Below are 18,234 nucleotides of genomic sequence, written 5' to 3'. Positions count from 1 at the left end.
ATGTATTAGTACAAAGAGCTTAAAGGTCCCATATTGTCAAATTTGAAAAACTTTTTTCATGCCAAGTGAAGTCTGGGGGTTATGTAACTACCATAGATTTAATTTCATTAAATATCCTTAGCTTTTACAGGATTTTAAGACACTGCATTTATTATGTCATTTAGGTAGACAAATTTCTTATGTACATTTCATTTGTATAACCTAATGTATGTCACAGTGTAATATTACATTAATGCAAAATAATTCTGTTTTTTTTTATTGGGTTAAATTCATTATCAGTCCATATTATTCCTTTTCAGTAATGTACCTTTTTAATTGCAACATTAAAAAAAAATAATTAATTAAACATTGATGTTTGATAATGTCTAAAAGCCTGAACCTAAAAAAGCAGTTATGATTGCTAGAGCAGATAGATTAATAACCTACATTTATTGTAATTAAACAGCCATAAGGGCATTTAGTGGTTAAACCATTACATCAGAATTTTATCTTTCTGGCCACCAAATGTCTCTGATTTGCCTCTTTGCACTGGAATGAACCAAAACCATTTAATATAATAGCCATGTAATACCTGAATGACACCATGAATGCAGCGTCTTAAAATCCTGTTAAAGCTAATTACTCTGTCTGAAAGGTTATTTACTCAAGTAACGTTATTCAAATTGCTATATAAATTCGGAGGTCAATTCTGGGTTATTTCTCTTTTTTTGCATCTAGGTAAGGGGCCTTTGCACGCAGGCTTATAATGAGCTCAGATATGGGAGATTGTACCTCTCTTTAGTTTCATACGGATTACATAATTAGGTAATATTCACTTTTGAATTTAATACGTTCATTTAATTGTGGACACTAAGCATTTAGATCCATTCTTTTTGATTTGAATTATTTGAAAAGCAGACAATTAGCTTTCATATAGGCTATGTGAAAGACTGTCTCGCTTTCATATGGATTACGTAAAGATAATATTCGCTTTCCGATTTGAATTTGTTAATTAAAAGAGTGGACACTAGCTTTCAGATATAGGAAAGAGCTACCACGTTTTTATACGGATCACATAACCACATAAAAGTTGTTTTCGATTTAAATTAATTCATTTAAAAGTGGACACTAAGCTTTCAGATTGTACCTCACTTTCATATGGATTATATAATCACTTAATAGTTTTTGATTTTAATTGTTCATTCAAAAGTAGCTTTCAGATGAGAAAAAAACGTAACTTGCTTTCATATGGATTACATAAATCAAATTACGGTTTTCTATTTGAATTTAATTCAAAATTAGAAACTTCAAGCGTTCATATATAGGCATTTCATTTCATACGCATTACATGACCAGAGAATATTCGTTTGTGATTTTAAATACACACATTTAAAAGCCTCTCCTGGGTGGAGCCTCTCCCTCTAATGTGGTGGAGGGGTTTGAGTGCCTGAATGACCCTTGGAGCAATGCCCCTGATAGGGTCTCCCAAGGCAAACAAGTCCAAGGTGACAAGCCAGACATAGCGTTCCACCCCAGGGCTTTGTGGTTTGGGCGGCAGCCGAAGGCGGAGACTCCACACACAGCATGGGCTCTGGAACCCATCTTCTTGAAAGTTGGACTCTTCACTAGTCGGGTGTTGCCCACAGTGAGAGGCGACAAGCGGATGTAGGCTTGCTCATAGCCCCCCAGCTTAGCCGCCATGTGTTAGAGTTTACTCCAGTGACCGAGAAGGTCGCCTTCATGCGCCTTGGGGTTGGGAGTTGGTCTCTCACTGTCATTTGTGCCTACGGGCCGAATAGCAGTGCAGTGTACCCGGCCTTCCTCGGGGTCTCTGGGAGGGGAAAGCAGTGCCCTGCCAACACTGTATACAGTGGGGTGGGAATTTGCTGACTTTGAATGGGGACATTGTTGGGCGTTGGAAGGAATACTTTGAGGATCTCCTCAATCCTGCCAACGTGTCTTCCACTGAGGAAGCAGAGGCCGGGGCCCAGGCGAGGACCTGGCCTTGACCCTGGCTGAAGTCACCAAGGTAGTTAAGAAGCTCCTCTGTGGCAAAGCACTGGGGGTGGACGAGGTCCGCCCTGAGTACCTCAGGTCTCTGGATGTTGTGGAGCTGTCTTGACTGACACGCCGCTGCAGCAACACGTGGAGGCAGGGGACAGTACCTCTGGCCTGGCAGACCATGGTAGTGATTCATCTTTTCAAGAAGGGGGACTGGAGGGTGTGTTCCAACTATAGGGAAAAAAAAAAACTCTGACCACAGAATTTAGTCTCTGCTTTTTGTGGATGATGTTGTCCTGTTGGCTGCATCTAGCCAGGACCTACAAGCGTGCACTTTGGTGGTTTGCAACGTGAAGTGGCTGGGATGAGATTTAGGACCTCCAAGTCTGAGGCCATGGTTCTCAGTCGGACAAGGATGGTTTGTCCCCTTCAGGTTGGCGAGGGGTTTTTGCATCAGCAGGAGGAGTTTCTGTATCTTGAAAGGATGAGATCTGAGATTCAAGTGGCTGAAATGAGTTTCCTCCGTAGGGTGGCTGGGCACTACCTTAGAGATAGCATGAGGAGCTCAGGAGCTGAAAATAGCTGATGGGGTGTGGTGTATAGCTACTCTAACTTGTTAGCATCACTGGCTCAGATTTAGCACACTTGAGAAACCTAATTTGAACGTATGAAAATGTAAATTCAAATAAGTAGCTGAATCTTTTCTACAATGCTACAGTCCTTGTTTTAAGTGGAAAGCATGTGTGAATCAATGTAAATATATGCGTTAACGCCATTTTGCACAGTTTTATTGTAACTGTATATATTATATGTTGAGTATATTGATTAGAAAGGCCACTTATATAGGTAGAGATGTACATCATTTTAGTCAGTGAATGTTAAATGATGTAATCGTAATTTTTGCAATCTTTATAGGAAACCACACAAATGCATTTATAATATACACATTGCAATTCCTGTCAAATCTGTACTTCTCTCCACCGAGTTAAAATTTATTTCTTTGAAATCTGGACTATTGTACCACTTTTTAATGGAAGAGCATGGCTAGAAGGCAGAAGCCAGTGTAACGCACACAGTATCAGTCACAGGACAATATGACACCCGGCCCAAGCTCTGGGTTTTGCACATTTGGCTGCCCAATGGGAGCCTGCAAGTCTCCCAGAGTATGTGTTAAACACACTTCTTTGGAGACTAGAGCCCTGTCTACAAGATGGCCCTATGCCCGTAAGTGATCTGCGCAGGTCATTACACTCTCTGCATTTCCTCCCTCAGAGGAGGACCAGGAGTTATTATTGCTCTGCCCTGTCAGGGCTCTAAATATTGACATGGAGCATTCTGCCCCATTTAGGCAGTCAGAGTAACTCCTTTGTTAGCTTCAGAAACAAAGCAGAGGCTATCTAGGTGACTAGTTCACACTGTTCTGTTAGCTTGCTCTTCTTTGGGCCTGCAAGGGAATACAAGCCTATTTCACCAGAGGCTTCACCTCATCTTGGGCATGGTCTAGTGGTGTGTCAATCACAGAGATCTGTGTGGCAGCTGGCTGGGCCTCACTGTCCACATTTGCTAGGTTTCATAACCTGGATGTTCCTCCCTTGCAGACCAGTGTACTTTCCTAATCACCCAGAACAGGCATGCCCTCTGAGATTACAGAAGTGCAAACTCATTAGGATTGAAAAGGTAACAAACTAAACTTTACTTGTAGGTAAAACAGTTCTCAAATCAACTTCAAATCAAAGTTTTTAGCTGCTTCAGTTGAAGTAACCCAAGAATCCTGTGGGGAACAGCAGTCCGGTATAAACAAAAGGCACATGGAGGAGTGAGAACAAATATGAAACCAAATAATACATGATTATAATCAAATATCAAGTTAAGCGATCTCTGGTATTTTCATTAGCGTAGCATTTTTATCATGACTGTAAGCATGCAAAGCCTTTAGTACTGCGTAGGCTATAATACACTTTAAAATCACATTGACTGGAGTTTTACCAAAATTTGCAACCCTAGCATGTACAATAAAAAGAACAAATTAACATTAACCGAAATACAGAATGTCTTCCCTTCAACATATTTATTGATGTACTGAACAATAAAAACAAACTCAAATTACTTCAAAAAGAAAAACAAAGAAACAAAACAAAAACAAAAAAACGTACATCTTGTTTTATACTTATTTAAATATTTAACATAAAGATTGCCATTAGCACAAAGAAAATTAAAAAAGTTCAACTAAAGATTCATGTACACACATGTAGTGGACTGCAACACAGAGGCTCATGAGGAGAGATGGGAACACCAACACGGGAAAGCTCTCCATCTCAGCCTCATGGAGGTCATCTTCAACATTATATACCAAAATAAATACACTTAAACAGTCAGCTGTTATTCTACTTAAATCTTTAAACGCATGTTTTAAAACGTAAACTATTTTAAGAAAGCAAACAAAAACAAACCAAAAAAAAAAAAAAAAATTCATGAAATATTTCCTGTCATTTATATAAAGTCAAGTTTGCGTAATGTCACTCAATCAGGCCTTGTGTGTTTTGTTTGTCTTGAAGGAGACCTGTAAAACCCGGTCCCCAAGCCGGTACCCATTCAAACTGGCGATTGCCACAGCAGCCTCGTCGTAGTTTGTCATGGTCACGAAGCCAAATCCTTTGCACTTGTTTGTGTTGAAGTCTCGTATGACCTTTACATTAGTCACAGCACCAAACGGGCCAAACATCTGCCAGAGGATGTTCTCGTCGGCATCTGGCGCCAGATTATACACAAAAATACACCAGCCCGTGCCGGCGTGACCCGGGAGATTGATGCCTGCTAGGCTGGTGACCCCGTCAATGGTCATGGGTGAGAATCTACTGCCAAAAACAAACACAAACACTGCATTTCAGCTAAAACAACTATACAGACCATTTTCTATGCTAGCCTATTATTAGCATGTTAATGCTGATGATACATTTTTTTTCTAGTTTAACGAATTAAAATTATCTAACGCCGTTGATGCAGGGATGGAGCTTAAGGTTGGCCACCCCACTCATAACTGATATATCTGTCTTTTTTTCCTTGACGAGATCATTTATTCAGTCGCAGAACGTCTTTACTGTTACATCAAACTGGAGACATCTCATACGCACACTCCAGTTTCACTTCAGCAACAGGCAGACTATTTTTAATGCAATACTGTAGTGCTTATTTTAAATAACTTCTACATGCATCTCCCAACAATCCAAAGAAATTTAAGATGAATTTACAGGGGCACAGGTAGCCTAGCTAAATTTAACATTTATTATACTGGGTTTATGTAAAGCTTTTTTTAAGTTCACTTAAAATAGTCAATGGTTAAATATTAGGGGATTTTTTAAATAAGGAAATCAGCATTACTTGGTGATCCTGGTCTTTAGTCAAAAAATAAGACGTCATTAAACAAATATATAAAGTATATATAAAAGTGAAGTATATTTAAAAACTAATGTAAAGTGGGACTAATCACAAATAATTTCAGAAAAATGTGAATAGTTTTGTTTTTTTAATAAATCGACTGACAGCAGTAGTATTAATCTTTTAATTATTTAATGTTCAGCCAAAAGAGCATTACAATAGTCAAGCCTGGTGAAAACATGCTTGAACAAGGGGTTTTGAAGCATGTTCTGAAAGAAAAGGCCTGATCTGCTTGATGTAGTATAAAGCAAATCTGCAAGCAGCTATCTTTAGGACGGAAATGACAGGTAGAGCTGAGTGTCATTGGCATACCAGTGATATTAAAAGCCATGTTTCTAAATGTAACAGAGCCTAGTGACACCATGTAGATAGAGAAGTGGTCCTAGAACTGAGCCCTGAGGCACCCCAGTAGTTAGATGTTGCAACTTGGACACCTCACTTCTCCAAGATACCTTGAAGGATCTATCTGAGAGGTAAGACTCATACTGTTGGAGTGTTTTTCTTGAGATGCCCTTTGCCAGTTGGGTTCACAAGAGGATCTGGCGGTTACCCATGTCAAAAGCAGTGGAAAGATCCAGTATAGTATCCAAGTACAGAAGATTTGGAATGTGACTTATGAATGGCCCCAAAGTCTATCTGGATGCGAAAAAGCAACTATTGTCAGTCATTTGAACTGGGTGTCATTTATTTTATAAATAGAACAAGGCATCAGTTTACTGTTGGGAATTTGTCAAGACAAGATCATGGATTTTAACCGGTTCTGTTGAATTTTTCGATGTCATGTCGCTCGAGTCCTTTGTAGACAAGATGAGAGTCACGCAGATGCCCGAGTAGCAGAACACAAATCTATTCACAACTATTAGGAGCTGTACTCTTTAGTCAACTAGACCTGCAAATGCCTACTTAGAATTGCTTTAAAAGAATTGTTTGAGAATCGCTGAAAAATTAGGTGATATTAAATGCATATTGAGAAAACAAGCATTTCACCTTGTTTGCCTATAACCTATTGTAAGAGACTCCAAAAACAATATTAGGAGCCTTAAAAAAGGGCACAATAGGGACACTAACAATTATTGGATTTAGTTTATACAATGAAGAACATACAGTGATATTTTACATTTGATTAATCGGTATCTGAATACTGTTAGACTTACCTGAAAAAAAGCACTGTTTATTCCATTTGTATGTTTATTTTGTTATACTATCTATGCTTATAAATGTTTTGAATAAGGGGTTGAGCTCAAGTTTATTTGTATAGCACATTTCCCATCTGCCAGTTTCGCTTTAAAACTTTTTTAACTTAGTATTCTAATAAATGTAAATGTTTAATTAATGTTCTAAATGTTATCTAGTCTTGTAAATATTGTGTTAAATTTAGAATTTATTCTGGAATGATAGGAACTAAAATATGAGTTGTTTATTAGTTCATTGCTGTTTTACGTTACACACATTCACAAAGGATTATTTTGATATGGATCTTTCAGTTCTGTGTGCAGAGTACCGAACAAATCATTCAAAGAGAATGAATTTATGTGGCGTGACAGATCACCATATAAATGCCCCAGTTCTGACAGCAGAAATATTAGGCTATATACTAATTATATTTGACTTTACCTGTTAGTGATGTCTTAATTATTTAAAATGTGTAAATGTTTTATGAAGCAAGTTGTGTAAATGATTCTATTTCTACAACAAATAAAATTGTTATAGTTTAGAAGGTTAAAAAAAAAAAAAAAAAAAAACATGTTTACATACAAAATTTGTAATTTTATTATAGTAAAAATAATTAGTACTTGAGTTTTAGGCTCTGTTGTTAATTTTAACCTTAGTAGTAATAGTAAAAGGACTCAATATAGCTTAGAGCAGCAGCTGTGCTAGATTTTTAAAGTACATTTTTAATTGCAATTAAACTTATTAAAAAGGAAGAAAAAGGAAAAAGCTATTTGTTTAGTAAACCATTGTTTAATAAAAAACAATTATAAATATGTATATAATAATTTTTTTCCTCCTACTGAACCAAAACCATAAACCATGATGTCGAAAACGAGGTACTGTTACACCCCTAGATTTACACATTTCACATACTCCCTAAAAGCATTAAACTGATTTACACAGCAATGCAATAACAGCTATAAATCAATATTGTTGATTCGTGCCATGGTATACATGGTCTGGATCCCCTGCCATATCTAAAAATCACCAACTCACTGCTTTAATAGACTTCTGACAAACAACAGGTCAAATTAACATACCTCTTGACTCCATATGCCATGTTAAGCAGATTATCCAGCCTAAAACACAAACACAATGAAATTACACTCGAGTCAAAGTCAGTTTCCAGCACAGTGAGTGCGTGCCAGCAGCTACCTGAATCTCTGGGCCTGCTGCGCCAGTGGTCCTGGGTAGCGTCTGTTGGGTGACTGGTACAGGTGGGACAGCAGCGCTTGGCTGCTCTTCTGACTGGGGTTGTTGGCAAACTTCACTGTAATTGGCTCAGTGGCACCTGGTGGTTTCTGTCCATTCAGCCCTTTAATCGCCTCCTCAGCCTCAACACGCCGGTCAAATCGAATAAACCCCACACCTCTGGACACGCCTGAAGAAAAAAAAAAAAAAAAAAAAAAAAAGGGAAAAAAATACTGTAGGACTCCCACAACCAAATTATTAACCTTACAATATTCTAATCACAAGAGCACTTTAATATAAAAAGATCTCACCCGTGACCTGATCCACGAGGATCCTGGAGGTGATGATGCGGCCGTACTGAGAGAACAGCTGCTCCAGCTCTTTCTGGGTCATAGTTTTAGGAAGACCGCTCACGTACAGATTAGCATCACGGATGGAGGCCGAACTCGGTCGTGCATAAGACACCTGCTCACACAAAAACGTAGACGCTGTTTATGTGTGGTGACGTGTACTGTGACAGCAGCCTCACTTCAGATAGACTTTACCTTGATAGTCTTAGTCTGCAGCCGGAGGCCGTTTAAAGTGTTGATAGCTTTCTCTGCATCTTTGGGTTCGGCGTAATTGACAAAGCCATAACCCAGACTCTGACCTAGACACACAAACACTGGATTTATGAGCACAAGAGAAAATCTCTCATTGCTCTTGACTAAATCACTTCAGTGTTTTTTTTTTATTGCTTGTAATTAGATTCTTATTTTTATTAAATCACTGACCATTTACTTGTCTGAGCCCCTTGTTATTAACAGTTTTTAAGCTCGTATGATTTGTAATATTGACAACATTTAGCAAAAATTATACAATTACTGCAACAACAAAAATATATTAAAGCAAAAAAAAAAGTTAAATAACTGTACTGTAATATCGTTATCATGGAAGAAAATGATTTATATCGTGATATGACTCATATCACCCAGTCCTATTTATATATTTTTCCTTTTGATTCAAATAAAGGTTTTCCTAATTCTGTAAAAAAAATAAATTCATTGCAGCATTTCCCCCCCCCCACTAACCTTAAGTTTAATAGATATATTTTCAGCTTTAAAAAAAACAGCCATTTGTTACTGTTTTCTAGTGGTTTTGGACCAACAGGTCTTTTATGTTTGATTGTTACTGATGATATTAGAGATAGCCATGGATACCAGTTATTTTGTCCCGCACAAGTTTGCAGGACTCAATCTCTCCGATGCTGCCGAACAGACTCTTGAGCTCCTCTTGTGTCATGTTCTGCGGCAGGTAGTTCACAATCAGGTTGGTTTTGCTGTCCTCTGTGCCGTTGGGCATCTCCACAGGTGACGTGCAGTTGTTAGAGACGCTGTTGGGGCCATTGCTGGTGGTACAGCTCGGCCCGTTGGACAGCTGCGTCTCCATGGCAGCGATCACCTGCTATAAAAGCAAACACACACAGTAAGTTATAAATCAGGAACACTTCAGATTATTTAAAACGTAGAATGTAGTCGTAAGAATTTTCCACAGCGTGTGTTCGTTTTAAAGGTTTACTCCACCCCAAAATGAAAACATGTCGTTACAAAAGCTTTTTCTTCTGAACACAATTTAAGATATTTTAGATAAAAGTTGGAAAGCTTGTGACTGTCCATTGACTGCCAAACAATTTACACTGTCAAGGCTTAGAAATGAGAGACAAAAATAAAAATTCATTATTCATTCAATGATTCGGCAACTGTAGCATCACCATAGGTTGATTTTAGAGTATCCACTGAACACAACTAGTGTAAGCTGTTATGTGTCTGTGTTGCGTTCTGTGTACCAAGTATACATCTGATTCTTTATGCTTTGATTTTAATGAAAATAGCATAGCCTTGCGTTGCAACCGAAAAGCATAAACTATTTGTGTTTAGCTGATATTCTCTCCAAAATCGTGCTATGGTGACGAATCAATGAATATTGATGTTATTATTTTTTTAATTTAGAAAAAACTAAATTAAATCATTAAATCACCACTTAATAACATTACTGTTATATTATCTTTCACACTTTTCTCGGCCTTGACAGTGGTTTTCATAACATATCACTTTCTAAAATATCTTATATTGTGTTCCAAGGACAAACAAAGCTTTTACGAGTCCAGAACAGTTAGTGATTCATTTTCATTTTTGGGTGGAGTATGTTTGCATTTCAGCATCAGTTACAACATTTCTGTTCTGCTTAAACATTAAAAAAGTAATTTTCTCCGCTAATTCAACACATTATACAAATAGAATTATGATGTGGTACATTAGGGAAAAGTGAATTTAAGGAACTAACAAGAGCTTCAATCAAACAATTTGATTGATTTGAATCTATTGAAAAAAAAAATGTCCCTAAAAGAGTGATTTGTGCACGGCTTCTTCAAGCGTGTATTTGATTCAATAAACCTGTTTTTTTTTTTTTGTTGTTCTTAGGGCAGCGGCTATTGTATATGTAACCTACCACCATCATTCATCATGAATTTTCATGAGGGAAAATTGTTTTGGTTTCATAACATTGGACAAACACTGTCATTTCACATACATGCGCACACATATACATATATTTATTTTTAAAAAACAAAACTGTAGTACATTTCTGCTAATGTTTGGTTTTTTTATTTTAGTACGTTTTAGTAGCATTTTGTGATGCGTTTTACTGTCAATGTTCTTAATTCTTAACTTGGAAATCAGTACGATCAACTTGACTTTTTTTTGACATTACATCTGAAATATTGCTAAAATGCGGTTATTGATTTACCTCTGAAAGATAAAATGATAATTACAGTGGTACACAAATATCTAGGTTTAAGCAAAATCTTAATAGGTCAATATAGATTCAGATTTTCTTACCGTCTTTCAACAGTGACAACATTTCCAAAATTTTCGATACAGAATTAACTGCTTAATTAGGAATGCATACTTTTGGGATAAAAAAATAAATAAATAAATACAAAAACTTGCCAAACTTGCCCATTGCAACCTCTTCATCATCTAACAAAATGTGGCAACTTTACATACAAGAGGTTTGGTTACTCCGCTTAACTTCTGTTGTACAATGTATTTTTTGCCAGTCATTGCATTATGCCATTATACCTTTTTTCTGCAAAGCTTGCATATTACAGTAGACTGCTCCACATGTGATTTTCTACAGCTAAACAAGTTCCAAATTGTGGAGGTAGCTCCTCGCTTCACAACAAGCTCCTCCTTAGCCTCACATTCACCCTCCACCATGCTTATTTTTACTCTGCACAGAAACGGTCACGCACTAAACTACGTCATCAACTAGGCAATTATATGGAGTATATGGCAAACTATAAGATATCGCCCACCCCTATTCTACATTGCAAAATGAATCTCATATTTACACCCGGTCTACTCTTTGTTATAACACAATGAGTTTGAGTTCATGAGTTCGCATAACTCAGCACTGAACAAAACCCAGACATGACAACAGCATGGCAGCATGCTTGAGTTCCCCACAAATTGCCACTCAATTAGAAAACATTATCATAAGCTAACCATTGTGAATCTGGCTAAAGTATGGCAATAGTTTTGAACAAGCCAATTATTTGCTCAAAAACTGATTTTTTAAATCATTTTTAACAAAAAAACAAACAAAAATACAGAATGCACCTGTAAATAAGTTTGTTATAATGCTTTGCATAAATATTTTTATTTTGTACATTTTTAATCTAGCTCTGTTCTCAATACAATTACATTTAAATGATTTGGAAGGAGAAGTAAAATATTACAAATGTTTATAACATTCCTCAATGTTTCATTTTCTTTACGGTGCATTATTTCTTAATGCAATAAAATTGTTCTGTGCCAATGCAACTTGCGTTTTTTCCTGACCTGGTGCCACTTATTTTCTGGAAAATATGGTATATAATTTTTTTAAAAAGTACATTTGAAAAGTTTCAAAAACCCCTGATATACACCATGCTCAGTCATGGTGTAGCGGAGTGGCACGCAGGGCACACACTGTGGGAGGGCCACAAGATAAAACAATTATGCATGCATTGAAAGATGATGATCATTATATTGATTATAGCCAGAGATAGTTAAAAGCATTAAATTGTATTTTTTTACTATTTACAAGTAGTTGGCATTTTCAATTAAAGTAGTCCACCGCATAACTAACACACTGTGAGGCTACTCCATTGAAAATGCTTTTTAATTTTTAAAAAAATATTTGTTTATTACATACAGGTATAGCATACAATTAGAAAATTTAACTAAACATGAAATACATTTGTATTTGTTTTCAGCATATTTGTGCCACAAGAGAAACATTAAAAGAAATAAAACCATTTTAAACCTGTGTTTCCCGCAGACTTGCACTCTATTTGTGATGGCGCATATATATGCAAAATTATTCTCTGCCAGGGTGAAGCAGAGTGGAAGATGAGGTTTTACCTGGTAACAGCTATACACAATGCAACGCTCTGCTCACAAATGCCGTTTTATCAGGCATTACATGCAAAATGAAATGAAACCGACTGTTCTGATTGTTTCAGAAATACAGTGATATAAAAAACATCTGCACCGGGTTTCGATTTTGAAACGTGCAGTGCTCATGTTTATTCAAAGCCAAAGCCTTTTAGAAAATTAATGGCGGTCAGTTTTGATATTGTTTAGTTATCAGTTTTGATAACTCGCTCCAAGAGCACTCCACTACTGCTCCATCATGTTCATACCAATGGCCTGTAATATAACTGCATATTCAGCAAGAATCTGCATATTAAACATGTAGCTTGAGAAGCTAGTTCTCTATTTTTTTGGCTCCTTCTAGATACTGAATACTTTCAAGTGAAAGTATGATTTAAACAGTTGCAATTGCTCTCTCAATAAAGCATTCAAATGTAGTCTTACAGTGCCAATTCATCTGTAGGCTGTCTGAATACGAATGAGCAGAAATCTGTAAGAAATTCACTGATCCGTAGCTAACAAAAATCAACAATTGTACCTTTTGAATGCCGACAACCGCGTTAGCTTGGCATGTGGTAGGAAAAAAAGTTTCCAGAGTGTTCCAATCAAATGCTCCAGTTCTTATTTTATTTTTTTTAATATACTTTATGAACAGCAGACACAGAACAGAAGGCACATAGGTTTTTCTGAAATCAGTGAGCGGGAGAGGTTATTATGCTCGGACACCCACGAGGGCATATTGTTGTGACCGGCGCTAAGTCTTGCACAAACGTTGCTTGTGTGATATCCACTCTTGCCTTTACGGTTTATATTTCCAATATTGCGACGCATCCCTGGTAAAACCTCAACCACCACCCCGGACCAGGGGGGCCTCCAATTTGCAGTACGAGAGTAAGATCAGCATCACAGCCTAAAATGAATCACATAGCCTACTTCACCCTACAAACACAAATGACTCATCTGAACACTTATTTTGATGGATTGCTTTGGTTGTGATGGGACATTTGGCCTGATATTTGCCAAGCTGACAGTTGATCAAATTAATTTCTGTGCAGATGTACAGAAATCTACACAGCTCTAGTATGTGACATGGTGACACCGAACTGACAGTGATTAAAGAAGAAATAAAGTCCCACAAACCCCAGTCCACGGCTCGGCTGCCCACGAGCCGCTTCTCAGAAGAGAAGCCACATCACACAGCCTGACTGCCATGACGGCTGGAGAGGACGTCTGCAAACAAGAGCACATCAGAGTCAGTCATTTACACACCCATCAGCTCCCTACTTAGGAAAACACCACCACTCACCCAATCCTCTACAAACCTAAAATTATTTAGCAAATTTATATAGCAATTTTAAAAGGAGTCATTTTTGTATTTTCCTCAAGTTGATATGATTCTTTAAGGTCTTCACGAAAAGACCACACTTTGGATAAAATTTCTCGAATGGTAGAAAAGCAGAAATAAGCAGAATTCAAGCAGAATCGAGGAATAGAACTAGATGTTTTATAAATTGTCACACCACACTACCCTAGCTGTTTTCAACATTAATAATAATAATAACAAATGTTTCTTGAGCTGCAAAATAGTATATTAGAATGATTTCTGAAGGATCATGTGACACTGAATGATGCTGAAAATTGAGCTTTAAAACAGGAATTACACAGAGAAAACTAATTTTAAATGGTTATTTTAGTAAAGAATATCTTAATGTACTAGTATCTTACCGTTCAAAAACTTTTGACTGGTAGTGTACATCACATTTGCAGTTTGTGGTTTATAACGAGTGAATAAGGACTATGACTGACCTTTGTCTTCATAAACAACAGAATAGTGTGTGGATGGTTATAACATGCAATGCCGTAAAATGCAGAAAACAAATAATGGAACAATGCCTATTAATTAGATATAAGATAGATAGCAAGGCAATTATTTTCAGGTTAATGTATCAGCCACAGGTAATATCTCTGACTATAATCAATATATAACTATGCTATCATCGACCAGCACAACCCTAATTGGAAGTGCACATGGAATCAATCACTTCCCAAATCAAATCTCATCCAAATGCTAAAAGGCTATACAATTGTTAATTAGCAAATTTGATCTCTTTTGGGAAATGTTACTAAACTTAGTTTAGTTGTTGAATTGAGTAACATTGCCTTCCATCCAAGAACGTTGAACAATCTGTCCAACTAATACAGTGAAAATTTACCCATGTGCATTACACAATTTAAATGAATGCCATGCAGGTAAAAAAAAAAAAAAGAAAACAACTAATGCGTTTTTTACTGGCAAGAACAATCCTTTCGCCTAACATTTTAAAACGGAGACAGCAACACAGGTCTTCTGTATTGGCTGATGGTCTACACAGTAAAAAGATATTTTTGTAGCATTCTTCTTTGCTAGACCTGACAATTATTTTGGTATAATCAAATCAATATTGAAAAGCATTAAACTTTGATTAATTTTATTTTAACAGTCACCGGACTAAAAGGTTTTATAGGTAATTTACTAAAAATTGTTATAATTTATCTAAAGTCACTGGGAATTAAGGATAAATATTTTATCATTAAGGATAAATCAAGGCTAAGTCATACTTATGGTCTCATCTGATGTGTTCTGAGTAAATCGGGTCCATTTATAGCTGATACACACCAATTCAGACAGTAATGCCTTGTGAGTTGAGTGTTGGCCAGATGAGTCGTTTTAACCATTCATTAAAATAAATCTGTTCAAATGAGCCTTTAAATTGTGAATTGGCCATTAGCGGACATGGACTCATTGTGTGCTAATCAAGATTTGTTGACCGATAACCATGTGTTGAGTGCCTGTGACAGTTTTATTTGCTGCAGTTTTAGCGTCATCTTGCTGGCTGTACACACCTAGCATTAGCACGGTCATATCAGTCTATAACTCTCATATGCAATTAATTAACCAATAACTCTGATGATCCAGTTCAACCATACTAATAAGCAAAAATTACAATTGTGCTTCGTTTTTAATTGCTGAAGAGTACTGAACCTTCTCCTGTACTCTACTGTACAGATGTGAAAAGTTTTCCTTCAGCCTGAGATTTTCCGGTGAGAAAGGGCTTTTAAATTTGCTATCATTTGAATACATCTTAATATTTTAATGCATTACTTGCAAAAGTAACTTTCACCAACACTGCCCATGTGTTTTATTTTTTATATTTTTGGAGAAGTAAAATGGGCATGTGCAATGCATTTATGCATTTTAATAAACATTTAGTCAGGCTATGGGATCTTTTTATTGCCATTAAAATGAAAAACCGAGCATAAACATAAGAGGCTTTTTGCATCTGACACCAAAGAGATCAAAATCCATAATTATCCAAAAAGATCCAAATGCTCAAAACAGACTAAATGTTTTCCATCTGAAAGAGTGCAGGGTGGTGCTCAATATTCACCAAGCATCCTTAAATGATTTATATACTCTTGAAGTCACTACAATTCTCACAATGTGGTTTCAAAAGCACTTAAAATATCAAACAACAAAGTCTAGCATCACAAAAGTGAGATTAATGTTAAAAAACATTTAAAGACCATTCAAAAGTATTCAAATTATTTGGGAACAAAAACAACTTCTCACTCTTTTGGTAAATAACTAAATTTTAATTCTGTATGTGCTTAAATTTGAAATGCTTTAAAAATCAAGTGTGTATTCGCATACACACAGCTACACTACTACAAAGCAGCATTTTCTAAGTCTGGTCCTAAAGGTTACTCAACACCATAGGTTTTTGATGACTCCCCAATCAAACACACCTGTTTCACTTCATCCTGAAACAGATGGGTCAGATAAAGGTGCAGCGTCTGGGTCCTCAAATCAGTGTTTCACATTCAACACACCTGCTCAGCCCTTGAAACACCAAGTTTAACTACTATTGGTGAATTAGGGTAAATTAATGGCAACTATAAGCATTCACAGTTGAGTAAAAACGTTTGGTTTTTTTAACACTGAACATACAAGGTTCATTTTCAGTGCATGGACACTAAAAAGTACCTCCCAAACTACTGAAGAGCATGCATATCATGAACAAATCTGAATGCAACATCACAACAACATGCAAGTCTTCAGAGGACAATTGAACAGGAGGAGCGAACACTGACCTTTACAACAAAAAGCCCTACTGAAAAAAACTCAGGTAAAAAGTTCCTTGACGCTGTGAATGAAGGCAGAAGGAAATCTCATTCATGCGGACTAACCAACACAATCTCCTCGACTAGTCTAGCCTGCATACACAGCCTAAGAGGTCAGAGGTCACTTGTGTATCAGTTTAACAAGCATCAGCAGGTGAAAACGGGAAGACTAAACTCTATTGGAAAGCAAAAATAAAATCTGTGAAGTCAACGCACATATTTTATTCATAGAAGTATACACTATTACACGTGTAAACACAACTAGCGTTAGAGTAAGTTATGTCGGTAAGTGAACAAACCGAATGATTTTGCGACGTTATTAGTTTAAACTTAGTTCGCAAACAATTTCTACAATTATAATTATACGCCGTACACGCTATTAACATTAATTGCTACACGTTCTTACAAAGTAACGCAAGTGTTTAACGCGCGCTGTTTCTTCGTTCAGCGCCAAAACAAAAACAGCATATCTACGGAGCAAATATGAGTGAAATAAAGCGCATTTCTTACCTTAATTCGGTTTATAAATTAATGGCGTATGCTGATGTGCGCGCTCACGCGTTAAGGGGGGCGATGGCGGGAAACGGCGGCTCTAAATAAACTGGCATGTGATTGAGCCAATCACGGAGCTCCGCAGCGAGTCTGTCGCTCGCGATTGAACAGGTTAGTGATTGAGAGGTCGGTGGCATGCCGGGGCGCGGGACCTTTGAGAAGCGCAGGTGCCGCGGATCAAAGTGTGATGAGCGCGAGCTGCACGCTGCGTACTAATGCGAGTAGCTACTATACGAGCGCGTACTCGTACTATAGCAGTAAGTCTCGCGCATCCTCTGTGACCTTATCTCACGAGGATGGTTCTTGCATCAGGTTTCTTTTTAGGCCTTGTTTGCAGCGTTGCATACATTTCTGTTGAGTTTATGAATCCAGTGACCAATCAGAGACTCTCTTCTTTTCTGATTTGTTCTAAAGTGATTTTTTTTCTGTTCTGAATATACTGTGTCAACTCAACTCAACTTTATTTATAAAGCACTTTCAACACCACAAGTGGAAGCAAAGGGCTGTACAATGAAACAATAAAAGATAAAAATAACATAAAAAGACAAGATCAGGGCATAAGAATAAATGCGAACATAAGACAACAAACAAGTTTTACGCAAACTCAATATAGGGGAGGATTTTACATACAGTGAAGGTCATTCCAGAGCCTGGGAGCTGCAACAGAGAAAACACGGTCACCTTTGCTTTTTAAACGGGAACGTGGAACCATAAGGAGCAACTGGTCATTTGAGCACAAAGATCTACTAGATCTACAAGGGCTGATTAAATCTGTTACACATTCTGGTGCAAGACCATGCAAAGCCTTATAAACATACAGCAACTTTGTAATAAACTCTGTATCTTATGGGTAACCAATGCAGTTTCTTTAACACAGGAGTAATGTGCTTTCTTAGTACCTGTTAAAAGTCTGGCAGCTGAATTCTGGACAAGCTGCAAATGAGAGAGAGAGGCCTGACTCACACCCAAATACATTACAGTAGTCTAGTCGGGATGACCAAAGCATGAACAACCTTCTCCATATGTCCAAAAGAAAGGATAGGCTTCAATTTAGATATGGATCTAAGGTGGAAAAAGCTATTCTTAACCACAGCATTGATTTGATGGTCAAATTTGAGTCAAAAATAACACCAAGGTTTCTCACAATCAATCAATCATTTTTATTTATATAGCGCTTTTAACAACACAGGTTGCATCAAAGCACTCACGCTAAATAATTTTTTACCTGGAATTAAGTCCAGGCAAT

At 37.1% G+C, this 18,234-nt stretch overlaps 1 protein-coding gene across 2 annotated transcripts; it reads right to left on the bottom strand.

Moving 5' to 3' along the window:
• Positions 1-4,039: 4,039 nt before the first annotated feature.
• Positions 4,040-17,091, bottom strand: elavl2 (ELAV like neuron-specific RNA binding protein 2). Of its 2 annotated transcripts, none has more exons than XM_043222360.1 (8): positions 16,947-17,091; positions 13,416-13,505; positions 9,018-9,261; positions 8,364-8,467; positions 8,130-8,283; positions 7,783-8,008; positions 7,668-7,706; positions 4,040-4,835 (listed from the first exon to the last, which is right to left on the bottom strand). In XM_043222360.1, the coding sequence occupies exons 2-8, from the start codon at positions 13,485-13,487 to the stop codon at positions 4,505-4,507; spliced, it is 1,170 nt and encodes a 389-aa protein (XP_043078295.1). In that variant the 5' UTR covers positions 13,488-13,505; positions 16,947-17,091; the 3' UTR covers positions 4,040-4,504. The 2 variants fall into 2 exon arrangements, with proteins under 2 accessions (XP_043078295.1, XP_043078296.1); XM_043222361.1 differs by having other exon boundaries at positions 9,018-9,258.
• Between the last annotated feature and the right edge of the window lie 1,143 nt (positions 17,092-18,234).

This window comes from Puntigrus tetrazona, chromosome 22, assembly GCF_018831695.1.
Source record: "Puntigrus tetrazona isolate hp1 chromosome 22, ASM1883169v1, whole genome shotgun sequence".
NCBI lineage: Eukaryota > Metazoa > Chordata > Actinopteri > Cypriniformes > Cyprinidae > Puntigrus > Puntigrus tetrazona.
This window is presented reverse-complemented; position numbering and strand designations above follow the sequence as displayed.

Coding starts and splice junctions, on each gene's coding strand:
- elavl2 (XM_043222360.1), bottom strand. CDS start 13,487: ATGGCAGTCAGGCTGTGTGATGTGGCTTCTCTTCTGAGAAGCGGCTCG. Junction 9,262..13,415: donor CAGCCGAGCCGTGGACTGGG/GTTTGTGGGACT, acceptor TTGCTTTTATAG/CAGGTGATCGCTGCCATGGA. Junction 7,707..7,782: donor CAGCAGGCCCAGAGATTCAG/GTAGCTGCTGGC, acceptor TTTGTGTTTTAG/GCTGGATAATCTGCTTAACA.